Source organism: Salvia miltiorrhiza, chromosome 4 (genome assembly GCF_028751815.1).
Source record: "Salvia miltiorrhiza cultivar Shanhuang (shh) chromosome 4, IMPLAD_Smil_shh, whole genome shotgun sequence".
NCBI classification, from domain to species: Eukaryota; Viridiplantae; Streptophyta; class Magnoliopsida; order Lamiales; family Lamiaceae; genus Salvia; species Salvia miltiorrhiza.
The window spans coordinates 20343339-20362464 of record NC_080390.1 but is presented as its reverse complement, the minus strand read 5'-3'; the positions used below and the strand labels follow the sequence as shown (position 1 = coordinate 20362464).

Here is a 19126-nt window from a genome sequence, read left to right as displayed (position 1 = left end):
GAATTCGAGTACCAAAATTGTTTCTAGTTATGTATTCTAACTTTAAAACTCGAATTCACAACGAAGACTATTTCTAGTTGTGAATTATAACTTTAAAGCTCGAATTCACAACTGCTGGAATGAAAATTTTATTGAAAAAACAAAGAGAAACTGTAGCACACCGGGTACAACGAAAAACAAACCAACAAAGGGCCAACGCAGAGGCGCGAAACAAACAGAAAACAACCCAAAAACAAACCCAGAGAACAAGGGGACGAAAAAACCGCCGCCTTCGGTGTCGAATAACCATAACCCTTCGACGGCTCGGCCTCCAGGAGCAAAGAGCTATACAACGCTAGCAAATGAGCCAACAAAGAAACCCGAACAGAGCAGACCATCGCGTGAGATCTGCAGACACGGATCCAGCCTGAGAAGGCGGATGCCCACCGAGCTCTTCACTGATCCTCCCCGCTCTGGCCGCCAGTGCTGAAAACAGCTGAGGCCACACGAACCTGCGAAACCAAACAACAACGGGAGAGGAAAGCAGAACAAAGGAGGCAAAAACCGTGCAAGAAGAAAAGAAGAGGAAACAAGCTCCTGCCAACCTAGGTAGAACCTCTCCAAACCAGACAGATCAGCCCCAAAAGCGCCCTCAGAAAAGAGAGAACACCAGTAGGAACAACCAACCAACTATCTCCATCCAAATCTGAATCCAAAAGTTCCAACAGTCACAGACGAAGGGAGGGCTAAAGGAAGAAGAGCCACCGCAAGTAAGACCAACCAGCCGATCAGACCCAGTTCTCCGCTAGCAGTGAATCTTCTAATGCAATTACTTTTATGATCCATTATCAACCAAAATTATTTTAAGCATGGATCTCACCTATTTTATGCATGCTTTAAAGGTCAACGTCACGAGATGAAGCCATTGGGGGTTACCCAAGTCTTCCCGCGTGGTTTCCCATGCTCATAATGAGAATGACATGAGAGGAGCAAAGACCAGCAGCCGAAAAAACTATACATACCAGAGAGGATACTAAGCATATTGCAATGAAAACGCTCCTGCTAGCATCTATCGGACAAATCACGGCCAGCAAAGTCCCCCAAGTAATGACTACCCAAAACCTTAGAACCAAACCCAACACAAGGACAGCCGTAACAAGAAGACCCAGACCAACCACCACACAAAACACAGACCAGTTCCCCAATGATCCAAACTGAACCAAAGGAGCTAGAGAGGTAAAAAAGTCTGAAAAGAAGAAGTTGACACCCCAGACAGGCAGCAACAAATAGGAACAAAACAAACAAGAAGGGGAAGGGAACAAAAGAGAGAAGAACACCTCAAGTGACAATCCGAATGTAAGGCAATTGTCATCTGTCATCACGAACCAGTTGGAGAATCTCCGGAATCGCAAAATTCCAGTAACCTTCTTCCACCACCGAAGAAGCCAAGCAATCCGCAACCCGGTTCCCTTCCCTGTAGATGTGAGTAATAATAATATGGAAATTCACAGTGGAAGAAAGAACCTTACGACAACGACTGAGGAACCTCCAAGGAACAGTGTCAGATCGGGACCGGAAAAGGTCCACCAAATAGGTGCAATCAGTCTCAATCCAAACATGGCTCCAACCATGAAAGACCGTCTGCTCCAAAGCAATGACGAGGGCAAGCAGTTCCGCCTCAAACGCCCATCCACGCCCAGCAGAAAAATGAAAACAACCCAGAACGCGAGACGAATCTCTAATAATACCTCCAGCATGAATGAGAAGAGGGGAGCCATGAACAGAACCATCAATATTAATTTTGCACCACGGGGCCGGGAGAGGGATCCTGTAAACATAGACGTAAGAGATCGGACGACGAGATCTGCCCGGTACCCCAAGACCATGAAGAATCAACAGCTCCTCAACCGAGTTAGCCATCTCCCCCAAACAGGAACGAGAGGCTTCCAAAATAAAAGCTTTGATCTGCACCGAAACCGCTGTCGCAGAGACCGTAGCCTCATCAAACACAACTCTGTTACGCATATTCCAGATGCTCCAAACAGTGGACATAACTCCAGTCCTCCATAGATTATCAACCTGCTTGCTAGTCGGATCCTTCATAGCCCAAAGAATCAGACTCCCAATATCATGAACCAACAGACTTTCCACCCGGAACCAATTGAAGAGGGAGCTCCAGATTTGTCGAGCAATAGTACAATCCCAGAACATGTGATCGATATCCTCATAAGCATTCCGGCAAAGGGGGCACCAGCTCGGACCAATAAAACTAGAACGACGAAGAGCTAGCAGTAGCAAGACGACCCAGAATCACACGCCAAGTAACAATGGAACGGCGCATCGGGATAAACGGGGCCCAGATCCATTTACCCCAATCCACCATCGGTAAGCTGGGACGGATGTGATCCATAGCCAGCGAAGCAGAGACCTCACCAAAATGAGAATGAGTCCAGGCACGACGATCCTCCCCCCCACCAATAGGAACCGAGACGATATCAAAAGCAATGTCCGGAAAGGTCTGCAAGAAATCGAGGGTGAAGTGCCAAGTATCATCAAAGAAGTAGTCCGAGATCGACTGCATAAGAGAATGATGGACAGCGGTCGGGATACCGATTTTGTCGACCAGCCGATACCCAAGCCAGTTATCTATCCAAAAGAGAATAGAAGAGCCAGTACCAATGGAGCAGTGAGTATCACTGACAAGAGTATGGATGACGGAACGAGTTCCCAACCAAATTGTAGAAGAAAACCACAGGGAACGGGGTCTCAAGCACGCATCCAGATAGCGCTGACGGAAGAGCTGGAAGCCCAAAGAATCCGCAGTAAGCAGCAACCAACCTAATCTCATCAGGAAGCTCTGGCTGATGTGTGTAAAAGACTTCACGTTAAGCCCACCCTGTGCCTTGGGAGCGCAAACCCTATTCCAAGCCACCGACGACTTAGGCTTGGTGGTGGTACAACCAGTCCAGATAAAAGACCGACAAGCCCTATCCAAATCGTGAAGCAACTTAGCCGGCCACTTATAGATCAACATACTATGAACCGCTGCGCTCTGAATGACGGAAGTAACAAGGCAAAGACGGCCCGCCATAGATAACTGCATGCCCTGCCATCTAGGAAAGTGCACAATAATGCGATCACGGATCCTGATGAGACGGGCAGCAGAAGCACGTCCAGCAAAAATGGGGACTCCCAAATAAATAAACGGCAGAGAGCCAGTGGAGAAACCAAGATCCCGCTGAAGCCGACGTCTCATCTGAACAGAGACACCTTTGCCAAAGAAAATCGTAGACTTGGCCTTATTGCAGAACTGTCCAGAAACAGAGACATAAATCTGAAGAATCGACTCAATCATCCGGTAGCTGCGCCGAGTAGCCTTGCAGAACAGAAGGACGTCATCAGCATACAGAAGATGGGAGGGGAAAAGCAGAGAACGAGATATCCTCATACGAGCGATAAACCCCCTGTCAGCAGCGTCTAAGAGAAGGCGACTCAAGACCTCCTCAGTAAGACCAAAAAGAACCAGGGATAAGGGATCACCCTGCCGCACCCCGCGAGAACAACCGAAGAAACCATGCTGCTCCCCATTAAAGAGAATAGAAATCCTGGCAGACTAAAAGATAACTCTGATTCAATGTCGGAACATCTGAGGAAAGCCAAAACTGTCAAGTACCACCTCCACAAAATCCCAACTCAGGGTGTCAAAAGCTTTCCTAATGTCGACCTTCAGAGCCATGTTCTTCCCCTGTACCGAGCACTCCATGCAATTCACGCCTTCGGAGGCCAGCAAAATACATTCCTGAATGGACCGCCCAGAGATAAATCCAAACTAATTGGCCGAGACAATAACAGCAGCCACCTCATTCAACCGAGAAGCCAGAATCTTAGTGATGATTTTGAAAAAGAAGTTTCCCAGCACAATAGGCCTGAAATCCGAGACAAGAACTGCATTGGTCTTCTTGGGGAGAAGGCAAAGCAAATTGGAGTTCAGACCATGAGGGAGATAGCTATGGGTGAAGAACCTACGGACAGCAGCAACTAAATCCTCCCCCACCACCTCCCACGAGTGTTGAAAGAAGGCCCCGTTAAAACCATCCGGGCTAGGAGCGCTATGCGTATCCATGGCAAAGACGGCCGAACGAATATCCTCAGCCGAAGGAATAGCAGTGAGCGTGGCAGCCTGGGCCGAAGAAACCGAAGCAGGGATGTACCCAGAAATCCACGATCTATCCACCGGCGCAGAGGCAGGCTCAGAGAAGAGATCCTCGTAGAAATGAATCACATGATCCGCCATGACAACTGGGTCCTCCGAGATAACCCCATCAATACTAAGCTGCTTGATATTTTGATTGGAACGCCGCCATTTGACCATAGAGTGGAAGAAGCGAGTGTTTCTATCACCATCAGAAAGCCAAGCTCGAATTCACAACTAAGACAACTAGTTTGTGAATTATAGTTTTAAAGCTCGAATTCACAACCAAGACAACTAGTTGTGAATTCTAGCTTTAAAACTCGAATTTACAAATTACAATCAAAAAGCGATTCAGTTGTGAATTCAAGAATATTAACAACACAAACTCACTTTCACAACAATTTGACAGCACATAACTTGAAATATTTGATTAAATTCATAGTAATTTCTCTATTACTTGTACCTTTTTATTTAGGGATAATTGTGTGTGATATATATCACCAACTATGGCAAAATTTCATTTTCCCATAATCTCGGAAAATTTCATTTTTTTTATCATAAATCACAAAAGCAGTCCATTTTTTCCATACCAGTTTTATAGTAATTACAAAACCACCCCTCAGATATGCAAAATATCACAACAACCCACACAAGATTTTATTTAGATCAGATCACCCTAATGAGAATTCTTATAAATATAACTTCATCAAAAATCACCAAAAAAGGCCCAACATGTTTCCGTATCACTTCAATATTAACTTTAACGTAAACCAACTTTATACCTTTAGTCGAACTACTTTCGGGATCTGGTTTGTTGCGTTTTACAAACCCTCCTCACCGCCGGGATTCGTCCAACCACGCACTCGCAAGAGATGGTTGCAACACAATTGCTTCAGCAGAAACTTCGGAAAACCCAGAGTTCATCACTCTTATTTTACGGATAAAATCCAACCACACAGACGCATCAGATGGTTAAGCGATGATTCTCTCTAAGAGTTCTAAGTTTCGACGTACTTCCTCCGTCCTCCAAGATTATGACAATTTACTTGAACACGGGATTTAATAAAATTGGTGATGATTTTGATGTAGTGGAGAAAGGGTCCCACCACTTTATGAGATGAGTGGTTGAGATTGAATTTTGAGTGGTTTTTTTGTAAATAAAGAGTGTTAGTAAGGATAAAATATTAAAGAGGATGGTGGGACCATTGCCATAAAAGGAAAGTGACATAATCTTGGCGGACGCCCGATATAGTAATTGTGACATAATCTTGACGGACGGAGGGAGTATAATACTTAGTAGGTAAACCAAAGAAAATATTTACTTAGCCGGAAAGTTGAGCAAAACAAAGCGTTTCTTGAGGAATTATAAAATATTTAATACATTAAGTAATGTCTTCTATAGGGAGGAGAAAAACTTGCTACTCATTGGTAGCTCTTACTTGTATACAAAAAAAAAAAAAAAAAAAATTACAAAGATATGTTTGGAGAGAAAGGGTGTTTTGTTTCTGATGGACGTTTTTTCGGATCCCTTCTTTCTCTCCAGAGCTCGAATTTTATAGAGGTTTGAGACCCTCTATCTGCTTACATTATTGGACTTGGATTCCTTCTTCATGGCCAGCCCATGGTGAATGTGATTGCCACTATCTTTTGTCGGCCATAATTGCCAACCCTTATTGATTCCTTCACATGCCTCTGGGGTCTCTTACTTCATTATTCAGCTAATAATGTTGTGGTAGGGGTCGGTAGTTTGGACCATTATTTGATAGTGGTCCTCCTGTAGTTTTACCCTACTTTTGTCATTTTCTTTTAGTGGGTAAACAACTTGCATTATGGTCCACCCACCCTTGTCGCCTTCTTTTTGGTGAGTGGTCCTCCTATTGCGAGTCACATGGCTCTCTTTTATTTGTCGGGCCCTTTACTTTTTTGATGGTGCCCGAGGTGCTCTTCCACGAGGAGTCCTATGTTCCTCATACTCGTCAGATCGAAACTTTTTTCGAACTCCGGTTCCTTTTGATTGGGGCACTCTACACAGAGGTGATCCGTCCAGTGGCCAAAATGAGCCATGTTACAGAATTTGCGACGAGTCTCCTTACTCCCCGCCATCTTGTTTAGCTAGAGTAATGACCTCTTGTCTTCAAAGGCCTTTTCTGCATACTTGGTCGTTGTTCCTGTCATAGTGTTCAACAAGAATGATCCTGAATTTGAGTTCTGAAAGAATTTAAATCTAGACTTGACTTTGTCCATCTCTGTGAGACAGACCCATAATCCCCATGCTTGCCTGGTGGAAATCTGATCTTCCGTGAAAGTGGCGATAATTGAGGACTGACTCTTGAGTGCTTTGACTCGGTTCGAAGCTTGGTTGTCAGGTGATTCCCCTTTCCTACCGGTTCAAGGGCTGCATTAAAAAAGTACAACTCCAAGACATCCCCTCACTTGAGGGTCTCGTTCATTGCCCAGGCATCGTAGACCGTCTCCTGGATCCATTTTGGTAGACCATTGATCTCATTGAATCATGGTGACATGGTATAGACTGAGGTTAGTGCTCCAAATTCATACCATTCCGTGAAAAATATCCGTGAAAATACCCGTCAATTACCAGTGAAATACCCACAAAATATCTTTAAAATATGGGCTTTAGATATACATATTAGATATGGGCCACCATATCATATCTAAAAAAAAGGCCCAAACACTAATTGATATTACATGTATATGAACTGTTCTAATTGATTATTTGATAAATCATCTACGGTGGATTATTGGGAGACTAAGACTATTTTTTATTTATTTAAGTTAATCATTAGTAATTAAACTGAACTGTTTCCTTAGTAATTAAACTGAATTGTTTCCTTATTTAAGCTAATACTTAGTAATTAAACTAAATTGTAGGATGTTGACACCTAAAAGCTAATCCTTATTTAAATAGATCTTTGTTGGATTTTATATTTTAGTTGATGAATTTGGATTTAAACTTTGTCATTTGTAGATTTGAACTATGTGGTTTGTGTAGATTTTTTTTAATTTGTTATAAATTTATATTTAAATTCTAGGGGGTGGCGGGTATCCGACGGATAGCGGGTGGCGGATACCCGACGGAGAGCGGGTTGGCGGATGTCCGCGGGTGGCGGGTTTGGGTAGCATTTGATATCCATAGATAGTTTCGTGGTTAAAATCAACTATCCATTTAGTTCGCGGGTATGGATATGGATAGTCACTATCCGTGCCCGTCGTACTCGATTGCCATCCCTACTGATGAAGCCGCCTCAGGATACTTAGACATGAAGATACTGAAAGTACTATACTGAATTGTACAAGTTTGACACCGAATCTTCAGACAATTCAAAGGTTCAGAGATTGTGTGCAATGTTGACACCTCACCAATCGCTAATGGAAAGATTTTCAACGGTGAAATAGAAAATGACGTTTTGGAATGAGTTCTCCAATGCCTCTTTCTTGACACCCTCCTATATATACCCAGTGAGTCCAACACAATCGATATTGAAACTCATATTCTAAAGCTTCCAAGCTTAAGGTTACCTTTTCAATAGAACTTTCGGAGAAAGAAATATCTAAAGCTTAGAAGATCTCGGAAGCTATCAAACGTTTCTTGTTAGAGATCTCACTGACATTTCTTTAGTGATAGGTAAATAATTCTTATAACTCTAGCCTAGTCATTCGAGCAAACTGATATTGTTTTAGTGTTATCATTATCGTAAGAGCTATTTCAACATAGTTGAGAATATCATTGGTCTAGCGGCCTTGGCATATTAATTTATGTTGGCCACCTATTTTGAGATAGACTCTTTAAGTTAATAATAAAATAAATACATAATATATTTGTAATATTCTAAATTAGGGCTAAAATCACCATAATATCAAAATTCAAACTATAGTTTCAAAATAACCCTATAATCAATTAGGGATATCACCATCCACCACAACTTTCAACAGCAACCTTAACTGTATATTCAACACAAATTTGCAAATTGACTCGATTACTAAAGCTAAGTAGTGAATCAATTACCGAAACATAAGGTGAAAGATACAAAAATAATCTTAAATATGCTTAACGTATACACTCACATAAGAAATCCAATTGGTGATCCGAAGGCTCTCCTCTGTCCCCTTACGGCTGAACAGGAAAGATTTTCTCTAGGAAGGTAATGAAACGTTTTGAATAAAGCGTAGGCTCTACAACAGAAATTGACATAGGATCAAACTTAAGAGATTTACACGCGTGTTCCATCTTCTTTTTCATGTTGTATTCCTGTAATATGTCAATCACGCCAAGGTAAAGAACGACGTCGTACACCTCGAAGAGCTCTGTTTCAGCGTTATCGGTCTCTGCCTGCACGATTTTGTGATTTGCCTGAGCCGGCATGTTTACTCCTAATTGCACCCTCAACCTGAAAATTTACACCTACTTAAGCCTTGAAACATAACAAAAATAAACATAAACCACTAGACACCAACAAGAAATTTACTGTGGCTGGGCTAATCAAATCACTATCATAGCTATATAGCCTACACATAAGGGGACGTTTAGGATTAGGCTAGATAAATAAAATAGTATAGACTAATCCATTATTTACTAAGATAGATTGGAACTTAAGGATATCTCAAGGCTCTTGATAATTTCTACCATTTGAACTAATTTTGCTTGATTAATATCGCATTGAAGGCTGGGATTGGAGGTATCCTAGTATATCTTTATCAATCATGAAAAGGAAATTCCTCTAACGGTTTTTTATCCATTCCATAATTTATGCCAGCTAACTAATCACCACACAAAATCATGTTGTGGTTTGGAAACCACAACGCACCCAGAAGGCTATGGACTGAGTAGCTTGAGAATCCATCAACTTCGCACACACATCATAATCACGATAAAAAGACCCCAAATGACATTTAAGTTTTTCCTTTGAATAAGTGATACTGATGTTCCCAAAAAAAAAACAATTTTTTTTTACGAGAACTATTTTACCTAATGATATCTGGTAAATTAAGGTTCAGTTTTCCTACATGAATTTAACATGTTGGAGCTAGCTTACAAAAATTTGCAGTAAAAAAGTGGATATGCAGTTAATCAGGTCAGCCTTGTTCTTAAGTTTAAGAATTCAGCAGAAGAAATATAATAGAAAAGTTAAAGAAAGAAAATGACCTTCCAGTACCAGGAAGAAGAAGATCGGCTTCTTTGTCGCCAATAGAGTATGCTTTCAATGTATCACCCCGAATGTGAGGACCTGGTGCAATGCTCACAGCACCAGGCTCATGGGTCACTAACACTAAACCCCTTGGAGGAATTAAGATGTCTCCTTCAGAAATCACACCTTCACAAGGAAACCCTTTATTCAAATTCACAAATTTGATACAACAATCCTCTACTAGAAAATGGAAATGAGGATAAAAGAAATTAGAAGAAACAGAGACTATGTTACAGTTTTTGCTCAGAAGATTTGATGTATTAACGTAAACATGTTATATTGGTTTTGGTTTGTGAGAAGTAATTGGGAAAGAAAAACATTATCACTTTCCATTTGAATCACCACAAAGCAACACATTAAAATGGTGACTGATATCAGTCACTGATGCACAGACTTCTTCAAAATTCACAACTTAAAAGGACAGTTTAAAAAGGTACAAAATCGTAGTCAGAATTCGGTATTTTCATAATCTCTCTACTAATCGAGATCAAATTTGTATCAGCAATTTGGCTTTTGACACTAAAAAGTGCAAAATCTCAGTAATAGAAGCAAGCCCCACAATTTAAGAAATATATAATCAGCCCAAATTGTTCCTCTCAGAAGCTAAACTCACCATCAGCACTAATAGTGCTCTCAGCCTGGTGTTGTGAATCAGGAGGCTCTAATAGCGATCTTAGATGTTCAGGTGCTCTAAAATGCAACCCCAAGAGGAGGCTATAATCTATTATATGCTGAGATTCCAAGAATGCAGAATCAAGAGATAGTTGCCTGCAGCAATAAAATATAAGAGAAAAATTGTTAGAAATGCAAATACACTGTTTATGCAGAAGAAGCAGAGGACCAACTTTAAGCATTAAAAAATGATAGGGCACTCATTAAGTCTATTATTGTCAATTGGATTTGTATGGCTACTAGATCACCAAAAAGGCCTCAGCTTCAAGTCATCTCCGCAGCAAACGCTAGAATGCAGTAAAAAATGGACAAACATTTGGAGAATATTTTGAATAACTAAGTCTCATCCTTCATGACAAAAAAAACTAGTGAAAATTGGCATGTATCCTTGTTAAGGAGAAGAAACTAATTGAACATAATTTTTAAAGTTTTTTTTTTTTTTCCACTTTGTTCATGCTGATCCAATAAATTTGACCATCTTCCCTATCTTTCAATCTTTTGGTGATCTCAAACTGCAGTCTCTACCATTAGATATTAACAATGCTCAATGTTTTGTTAATCTAAATTATGAACAACTGCATGAATCAGCCAATATGCAATTGTTTATCACTGCTACGTCATAGAAAGTCATTGACATGCTATAAGGTTTGTGTCCTTAGGTAATGCCCGAATGCAGATTGTTTCTTTTGGAGACTGAGGTTTTGGGGAATATAAAAAGGTACAGAAATTTGTAATGAAATACTAGTGCGAGTGGCAATGCATTAGAGAAGAAAATACAAGCAACAATTCTAAGTGTGGTTTTGTGTGTGAGTGTGTGTTTCTATAAAAGGAGTCGGTATATACCTAACATCTCATCATATGAATAATTAATTGGCACTAGGAAGATATAGATGCTGCAACCAATACTTTGGCAACCAGGCATTATTAGGCCGAAGATTTGAAAAAGGAAGCATGCTCTGATTCGGATAATTATCACATTTTTCTGAATCTTTCCTGTTAGATGCATTGACTTTCCAATTTAAGTTTTAATACATGAACCTCAAGCCAACATAATAGGTGTGCTTATCACCAATGATCTTAACCATAGTTACACTTGTTTCATTAGTTCTTTATTGGCACGAAAAGGCTGCATGCAGTATCCTATCTCCTGCAACTGCAATTGGTTCTACATTTATTGACAAGTTCAACTAGCTAGCAAGGCAGAATATTAACTTCACTTTATAGCAAATTAACAACTAAATTTTTAGTAAAAACATTCTTTTCCGATCATTAACAATGAGCTAGTGAGAAGAAAATAAGCACTAGAGTACGGTACCAACACTCTTTCATCATTTATATTTAAAAGTTTTTTTAGTTCATCCGTCCACAAAAAATAGTTTATTTTTACCACTTTGGGATGTCCACAAAAATTAGTCCATTTCCATTCTTGAAAACTATCTATCACATGGTAGACTCTCTTCTCCACTCACAATACAATTAATTATAATTATAAACACTATTTTTTTAAGTGGGATCCATTCTCCAATCACAATACAATAACCATACCATCTGTTATTAGGACTATTTTTTATGGACGAAGGTAGTATTTCATTTATAATTCATTCTTCACGAGGCGGGTAAAGCCAGATGCATGTGCACATTACCAAAAATACTTCATGTGTGTCAGACACAATCAGCCCCAGACTACCAAGGGAACTAAGAAATCAAAACTTCCATAGCATGATCTAGACACGCTGAATATCTATAATATGTGATTTTTATAGATTTCAACTATTTTGCACCTTAACTAAGTTATCTAGAGTTCAACTATTTTCCATAAGCTACCATACCAAAGTTTCATTATACTAAAAACTTTAAATAACTGCAGATAGTACTTTTAAGAAAGCAACATATTTAGTCTCTACATCCCATAATATGGAACTTGACTCTAACAAAATTAATCATAAGAGAGACTTTAATTTACCTAAACAATGCCTCATGCAATGACCTGTCCATATGAAACTCATAAGCCAAATCAAGATCTTTCAACGTAGTGCTCTCATCAATCTTATCCTTGTTTGTGAATCTGCCCTGAACCGAGCCCTTTAAATCATATCGTCGATGTATTCTTAATTCAGTACAGAACATATTCCCCATGACCACAAAGCGGACCTGTAAATAGAAGTTATTGCAATATAGTAAACACAAGTAATTCCCTTTTTTATCTCTAGCAAGCAATTGGTCATATTCATGGATAATAACCTTTTTTCCACGTCTTAATGTTATCCTGTGTGTCCCAAAGAACTTAGTAATGAGTGTGTTATCATGCGCTTGTACATGACTATAATAGTGAGGCAACATCTTCAACAACACCTGTGCAACATTGAGAACAACAAGTCACTAAAATTTGTAAACTAGGGTGGAATAGCAATTTAGATAGCAATCTTATACCGAAATCAAGAAAACAGCCACAAGATGAAGAATATTAATTAAAAATTATGCAGGCTACAGTAAATTTTTTTAAAAAACAAATCCTTCTTTACCACATTAAATTCTGTATAATCAGAAGATAGCATAACCAGTACTCTCGCCCATTCACCACTATTCTTCCTTTTACCAATTCTTAAGCCAAAAACCACACCTTTCCTCGGTTTATGTGTAATCCATGTTCCATCACCTAATGAAGTAGATTTATCCCTTAAACTGCATCCAGAGTTAAGTCAATGTATAGGGTCTCCAATTTCTTCAATCATCTAGTGATAATCACAATATAAGTGCTAACAAGGGCTTATTATTAAATAATGTCATTCTTCGTCCATCATAATGACAGGTAGTTATTAGATCTCTGATTTCACAACAAAAACAAACGAGACATGTAATGTAGGAGATTCATTCCATTATGTCACCTTAAGCTCAGATTTTTTTAGTGTCTTGATTACGAATCTATCATCATGAGAGAGATAGAAAATGCTTCCACTTTTTCCTGGGGAAGAAAGCTCTCTCAAACCATCATCACCACATATGGACATCATGTAATCTGCAGCATTTAACTTGAATAATTCTCTCAGATTCCTGAAAATGAGACCCACGGGGCCACGTTAAGTCACTGAAAAGCAGCATCCAACTTAGAAATGCTTTCACAACCCTGTTAGAGTAAAGGAGAATTCAATGAAACACAAAGAACAATCAGAAGAGAAGCTCTCTCCTGCCCAAGCGCCAAGTATTGTTTCTCGATCAAACTTCAAAGACAAAATCCTAGACGAGTACTTGTCGCAAGGAGAAGGACTCCTTTTATTCTGACATAAGTCCTCTGAAGAGAAGGACGAGTCCTATGAACTTATGAAGCGAACAACTCCTAATCTATTAAGACTATAAATTAAGCCCGTAAAATGAAGCTATAGCCCATGGCCATAGCTAAAAATAACTAACTTTTCAAAAGAAATACTACCTCCATTCACCAAGAGTATACAATAATTACTCGAGAGGATAATATGAGTATGTCAAATCTTCCTCTATAGAAAGGCCTAATACATACCTGAAGACCATGGGACAATAGTCCTTCCAGTAAAAGTCGATAGAATGGTGCGGAGGAGTCAGTTGAGAACCCTTTCTTGGAAAATACATTCTTATTCTTGCTTGTTCTGCAAAATCAGATGATCTGACTTCCCGCATAGGAACCGGTGTGATCTTTCCAACAGTATACCTGTCAACTTCACATAAGATATTTGAATAAGGTATTCTATTCCACCATTGGATGTAACAAATTTAGAACCTTATTTTGCATACCTGATACCAAGTTGCAAGCTAAGCATCAGAAAGTAGCTCCTGTGGCCTTGAAAAATGTTGAAACATGATTTCTTTTCTACATCTTTAGCAAATTTGAGACGTTGTTTACTTGTATGAGATAGTTTGGATATATTTCTAACCCTTTCTTTCATAAGGACTCCTTGCATGTATTCCCTCTCATATGCCACAGTGTTGCTGTCTGGTTCAGTTTGAGAGCCATTAGATGATCTCTCTCTCTCATGTGGCGTCATTTCTCTCAATGAATCAGTTGTGATCAATGTAGCTTTATGAGAGAATCTACCAGAACCCCTTCTAAAGCTAGATGAAATTTTATCAGATAGACTTGGCTTTACACTAGGTATCATAGATTCATCTAAATGATCTGATGACAGCTGAGACAGCCTCTTGTCTTTGTGGCTTTCAAGATTAAGTTTGCTCAGATGCTTATTTCCGGCAGGATAAAATGTTCCAGATCCATCTTTCAGCCCTTTAGACCATGTTCCAAAATAATAACTTCCATCAGAAAATCTGTAGCAGCCTGACCCATCTCTCAACCCGTTGAGCCAAAAGCCATCAAAGAGATCTCCATTAAACCACTTCATAAGCCCTCTACCACACATTCTCCCATTTTTCCAATTCCCAATATATATGTTATCATTACTCCATGCATACCTGCCACTGCCTTCTCGCACTCCCTCTCTCCAACAACCATCATAAATGTCTGAATTTGAATACTGCTTCCGCCCAATGCCATGTTGAGAATTCATCTTCCAACAACCTCTGTACATGGAACCATCGGAACCAATAAAAGTTCCGAAACCATCAAGATAACCTCCACAAAAATCACCCTCATACATAGCCTCTGAGGACCAACGGATCTTCCCTTTCCCTGCCATCTTTCCTTCTTCCCACTCACCTTCATAAATGCTTCCATCTAACCATGTATACTTACCTTTCCCATGGGGAATCGTTCCCTTAAAACCACCACGATACACATCTCCGTTCGAAAATATCTTTTCAGAGCCCCTGTATATAAAGGTTACTAATAAGTTGGCACTAGATCTTCCATGTAAGCAAACAGAACTCTTGACATCATTTATAGCCAGCTTAAGCATAAAAAAGGTTTGCAAATTGTACCTCTCCTCATTTTCCATGACAGAATGACCGACTCCTACTGAAGCTAACTGCAGAAACATTCAACACAATATAAGAACTAATTCTATGTGATTCAAATAGCTAAACCAGATAACAAAATCATGATAACCCCAATCATCTATTTGTATCTACCTTTCTGCAGTGATGTTATGGTTTTTCCTACGGTTTATCCTGACATGAAATGGCATGTATTCTTTGGATTTTGAACCTATAAAGAAAAAAGAAAATGCCAAATTAATTAAGATCACATTGTTACTGTTCAGCCTTGTATATGATTAAAAGTTTCATCAAAATAAGTAGCTGGCCAAAATATTATATGGTAATTAAAACATTAAAGGACAACAGCATTCAGGTAATGGATGCTGGAAACAAACTCCAATATTCCACTAAAACCCTGTCAATATTATTATTCTATTTCTACTTGCCAAACTTTCCAATATTATCATGTGAATTTGCGAGCCTCGTGAACTGAGAAACTGCACCTTGTCGTATTGATTTCTTTTTAGAACTAAACCATGAATTGTATGGAATTGTAGTGGTGGAATTGGTTGGGAAAGGAAAAGAAACAAAGAGAAAAAGGCAAAAGAGGCAAAGGACAAACACACTCAAAGAATCTTGCGTCTTCTTTGTAGTTTAATAAGATTGGAGGGTAAAAAACATCTGCTTTCCACGACACAATGGGACATGATGGTTGAGAATAATTGACCTATAAGAATCGATAAGCCATTTTTAATTGCAGAATGAGATACTTCAACGATTTGTGGTATGAAATCTTGATTAGGAATAGGATTCTGTTGTTAATTTATTTTCTTAGTTGCTCATGCTAGGATGCCAGATTATATAATAGCTGGAGAGTCTTAGCTAGGAGGTTAAATAATTTAAGAGGATCTTCTGACAGAGTGTCTTATTGTGATTATTTGTAATACCTAATACGGATTAGAACCTAAACTCATATTCAATGATATACTTGTATTTATAAATACTAATTAATTAAATGCATATTATTCAAGAAAAGTTTAAACAATATCGATATAATACAAAATAGAAGTATGTACTTAGAAAAATTAAAAATAACTATGCATTTTGATCCGTATAATTTAATATTTGATAAATTTACAATATTAAATAAAGAAATTAAAAAATCGCGCTACAAGGGACTTGAATTCAAGACCTTTGCCCTTAGGCATTAACCCCTTATCGCTTGGCCAACACACGCACACTAATCCGTATAATTTAATATAGGGTAAATATCATGAAAACTCCTAAACTATACCCACTTTATCAAAAATATCCTGAAACTTTTGAAATATTCTATAAACCCTCAAACTATAAGATTTTTATCAAATATATCCCGCATCTATTTTTCGGTTACCAGAAGCATGATGTGGCTCGCCGGATGCCACAATGTAATTTATATTATATATTTTTTTAAATGACATGGAAAAAACGACTTCGTTTCGTACCATATTCTATCGTGTTTGTCCCTAATTCTTGGTTATTAGCGTGAATTTCAAACACAATAGGAGTGAATTTTAAATTTCAGAGTGTATTTTTTTAAAGGATATGGTACGAAACAATGTCGCTTTTGTCATTGCATTAAAAAAAATAGAATATAAATTACATTGTGCCATCCGACGAGCCACATCATGTTTTTGGTGACCGAAAAATAGATGTGAGATATATTTGATAAAAACTTGATAGTTTGAGGGTTAATAGAACATTTTAAAAGTTTCAGGGTATTTTTGATAAAGTAGGTATACTTTAGGGATTTTCATGATATTTACCCTTTAATATAATACAAATGATAAGTAAAACTATATACCAATTTTTATAAAGTTAAAATGATACTATAAAAATGTATGTATATTCAGGGTTTGGTTCAAATAAATACTAGTATTATTTTTAATTTATAAATAAAAATGATTTTCACCCTCTTAGATTGTAAAAATTTATAATGGTGTGTTTATGTGCGGATCAAATAAATTATAAATTCATTATTTTTCAAGTTCACAATATCATTACATGTCCTACCCTCAACAACAATTTCCATACAACTATCAAATGTCTTCGAATTTTCTCCAACAATTTTCATTCAACTTTCTTGGTGGTTCAAATTTTCCTCAACAATTCCATTCAACTCTCCTGGTGGTTCAAACTTTTCCTCAACAATTTCTATTCAACTCTCCTACTGGATCAAGTTTTCATCCACAATTTTCATCCAATTTTCCTTCTACCTATTTCATGCCTCCACCAAATCAATTTCAAGAAAATAGCTCACAGTTTCCTCAGCATTCTTCACAAATTCCAGTTGTTGTTGATGATGATGACGTCGAGGAAGTTGAAAAATACACTGCAAAAACAAAGGAGACAAAGGCGATTTGGAGTCCCGATGAAGACATCATTCTCGTTAAAGCTTGGTAGAAATTGTTTCCACAATTGTATACATTGGGAATGAAAATTGTCCCGTCGCTTACAAAGGGTACTATACACGTGGCGATCACAATGTTCCTACAATAGTTTTTGAAGTGGTGGCATCAGCAGATTTGTGGATATGACATGCTTTCTTTGGTGTTGCCGAAGCAAACAACGATATCAATGTTCTTCATGGGTCTCCATTATTAATCCATTCATTCAGGGAAATACGCCACCAGTTTAATTCATGGTGAATGGTCGGACGTATAACAAAGGATACTATCTGACAAATGAAATCTATCTGATATGGGCTTCATTCGTCAAGAGTTATCCAGCACCAGGAGATATGATGAGACAAAAATTTGTGCAGAGACAAGAGGCTACAAGAAAAGACATCGAACGAGCATTTGGAGTGCTACAAGCTCGATGGGCAATAGTTCGAAGTCCTGCACGATCTTATTTCTAGGAAGATCTCTGCAATATAATGCTCACATGTATTATTTTGCACAACATGATCATTGAGGATGAGGGCGAAGAAGCGGTCAACTGGTCTGAAGAAGATGCAACTCTGACGAAGCTGTCGTTCGAGCTTTGTGCAAATAAAATATCCTGTGCCCACAACTAGACTAGCTAGTGGTAAGTCCAGAGTCGAATCCACAGGGAACTGAGCAGTAACTCCTCCTGCAACGGTGTCACTAAAAAGAGGTTTGTATCCTGCAGTGTTCTGACCACAACGTGCTTATGGGCAGAACGGGGTTTCCAACCTAAACTGAAATAACAAAGGTAGATAAATCAAATAACAAAACAATTCTGACTTGGGTTTGAATAACTAAACATGAACTAGACACTCGATCATTGGTGCAAAGATAATCACTATACTCGCATACCAGTGGTTATAGGCATAAGAATTGTTGCGCCCCTATTGTCACTCGTCATGCACGCAAAAAACCCCTTGCCCAATCTATCCTTTCAGTTTATGATCCCTTAGAAGGTTCAGCTAATGGAAATCAACTACCCCGGGCAACATCCACGCTCTCTGCGATGGCCTATCGCTAGTTGCGCTTTGCCCAGAATGCTTTAAGATTTAGATAGACCCACTTGACTCTTACGCCGATATTTCACAACAATCACGGCTCCAACACTCGTTGTACTATTTTGGAGGTCGATGGTGTTTCGCCTTGTGCCCAAAGTATTACTTGTGGCCAGAACTTCCTAGTTAACTAGTGATCAATTAATTAACCAAGTTGTTACAACCTTATTGGAATCAAACCTAGTGTATCGGTAATATGCTCATACAGTTGTTATGCCCAAATTAGACCTCTCGAGTTAAGTGCTCATGCTTAGATCATCTTGCCCAAATCAGAATATAAAACTTAGCCGAACATAAAGTAAATAACAAAGGCAAAAAACATAAAGGAAAACATAAAGTAAAAACTGAAATTACTTAAAGAGGAATATGAGTAGCTACGGCCAAAAGTGCCGTGCAAAATATGTACCGAATAACCTAGACTATGCCCACAGCACGGGCAAGCTTGAACTTCACAATAAACTGCACAATAGGTCGGTTTTTTAGCACCCTTGGCTTCAAAAGCTTTTCGGGTATTTATAGGTACGATTAGGGCAACGTAAGGCCCAGCCCATGGTGTTGCGGCCGGAATCATGCAAGACATGGAGATGCTATCCCTTTTCAGACCTAATATCTTGAAGATTTGTTTCCTTTTGGATAAGGCGGTGGTTTGGCCTTATC

At 38.8% G+C, this 19126-nt stretch overlaps 1 protein-coding gene across 3 annotated transcripts; it reads right to left on the bottom strand.

Annotated features, from left to right (window-relative positions):
- Positions 1 to 8173: 8173 nt before the first annotated feature.
- On the bottom strand, positions 8174 to 15642 carry LOC131022792 (phosphatidylinositol 4-phosphate 5-kinase 8-like). Of its 3 annotated transcripts, none has more exons than XM_057952318.1 (11): positions 15450 to 15642; positions 15100 to 15175; positions 14950 to 14996; positions 13813 to 14838; positions 13562 to 13729; positions 12933 to 13098; positions 12289 to 12399; positions 12011 to 12198; positions 9989 to 10143; positions 9343 to 9501; positions 8174 to 8577 (listed from the first exon to the last, which is right to left on the bottom strand). In XM_057952318.1, the coding sequence occupies exons 3-11, from the start codon at positions 14964 to 14966 to the stop codon at positions 8573 to 8575; spliced, it is 1995 nt and encodes a 664-aa protein (XP_057808301.1). In that variant the 5' UTR covers positions 14967 to 14996; positions 15100 to 15175; positions 15450 to 15642; the 3' UTR covers positions 8174 to 8572. The 3 variants fall into 3 exon arrangements, with proteins under 3 accessions (XP_057808301.1, XP_057808299.1, XP_057808300.1); XM_057952316.1 differs by having other exon boundaries at positions 9333 to 9501; positions 15450 to 15630; XM_057952317.1 differs by lacking the exon at positions 15450 to 15642 and having other exon boundaries at positions 9333 to 9487; positions 9987 to 10143; positions 15100 to 15415.
- Between the last annotated feature and the right edge of the window lie 3484 nt (positions 15643 to 19126).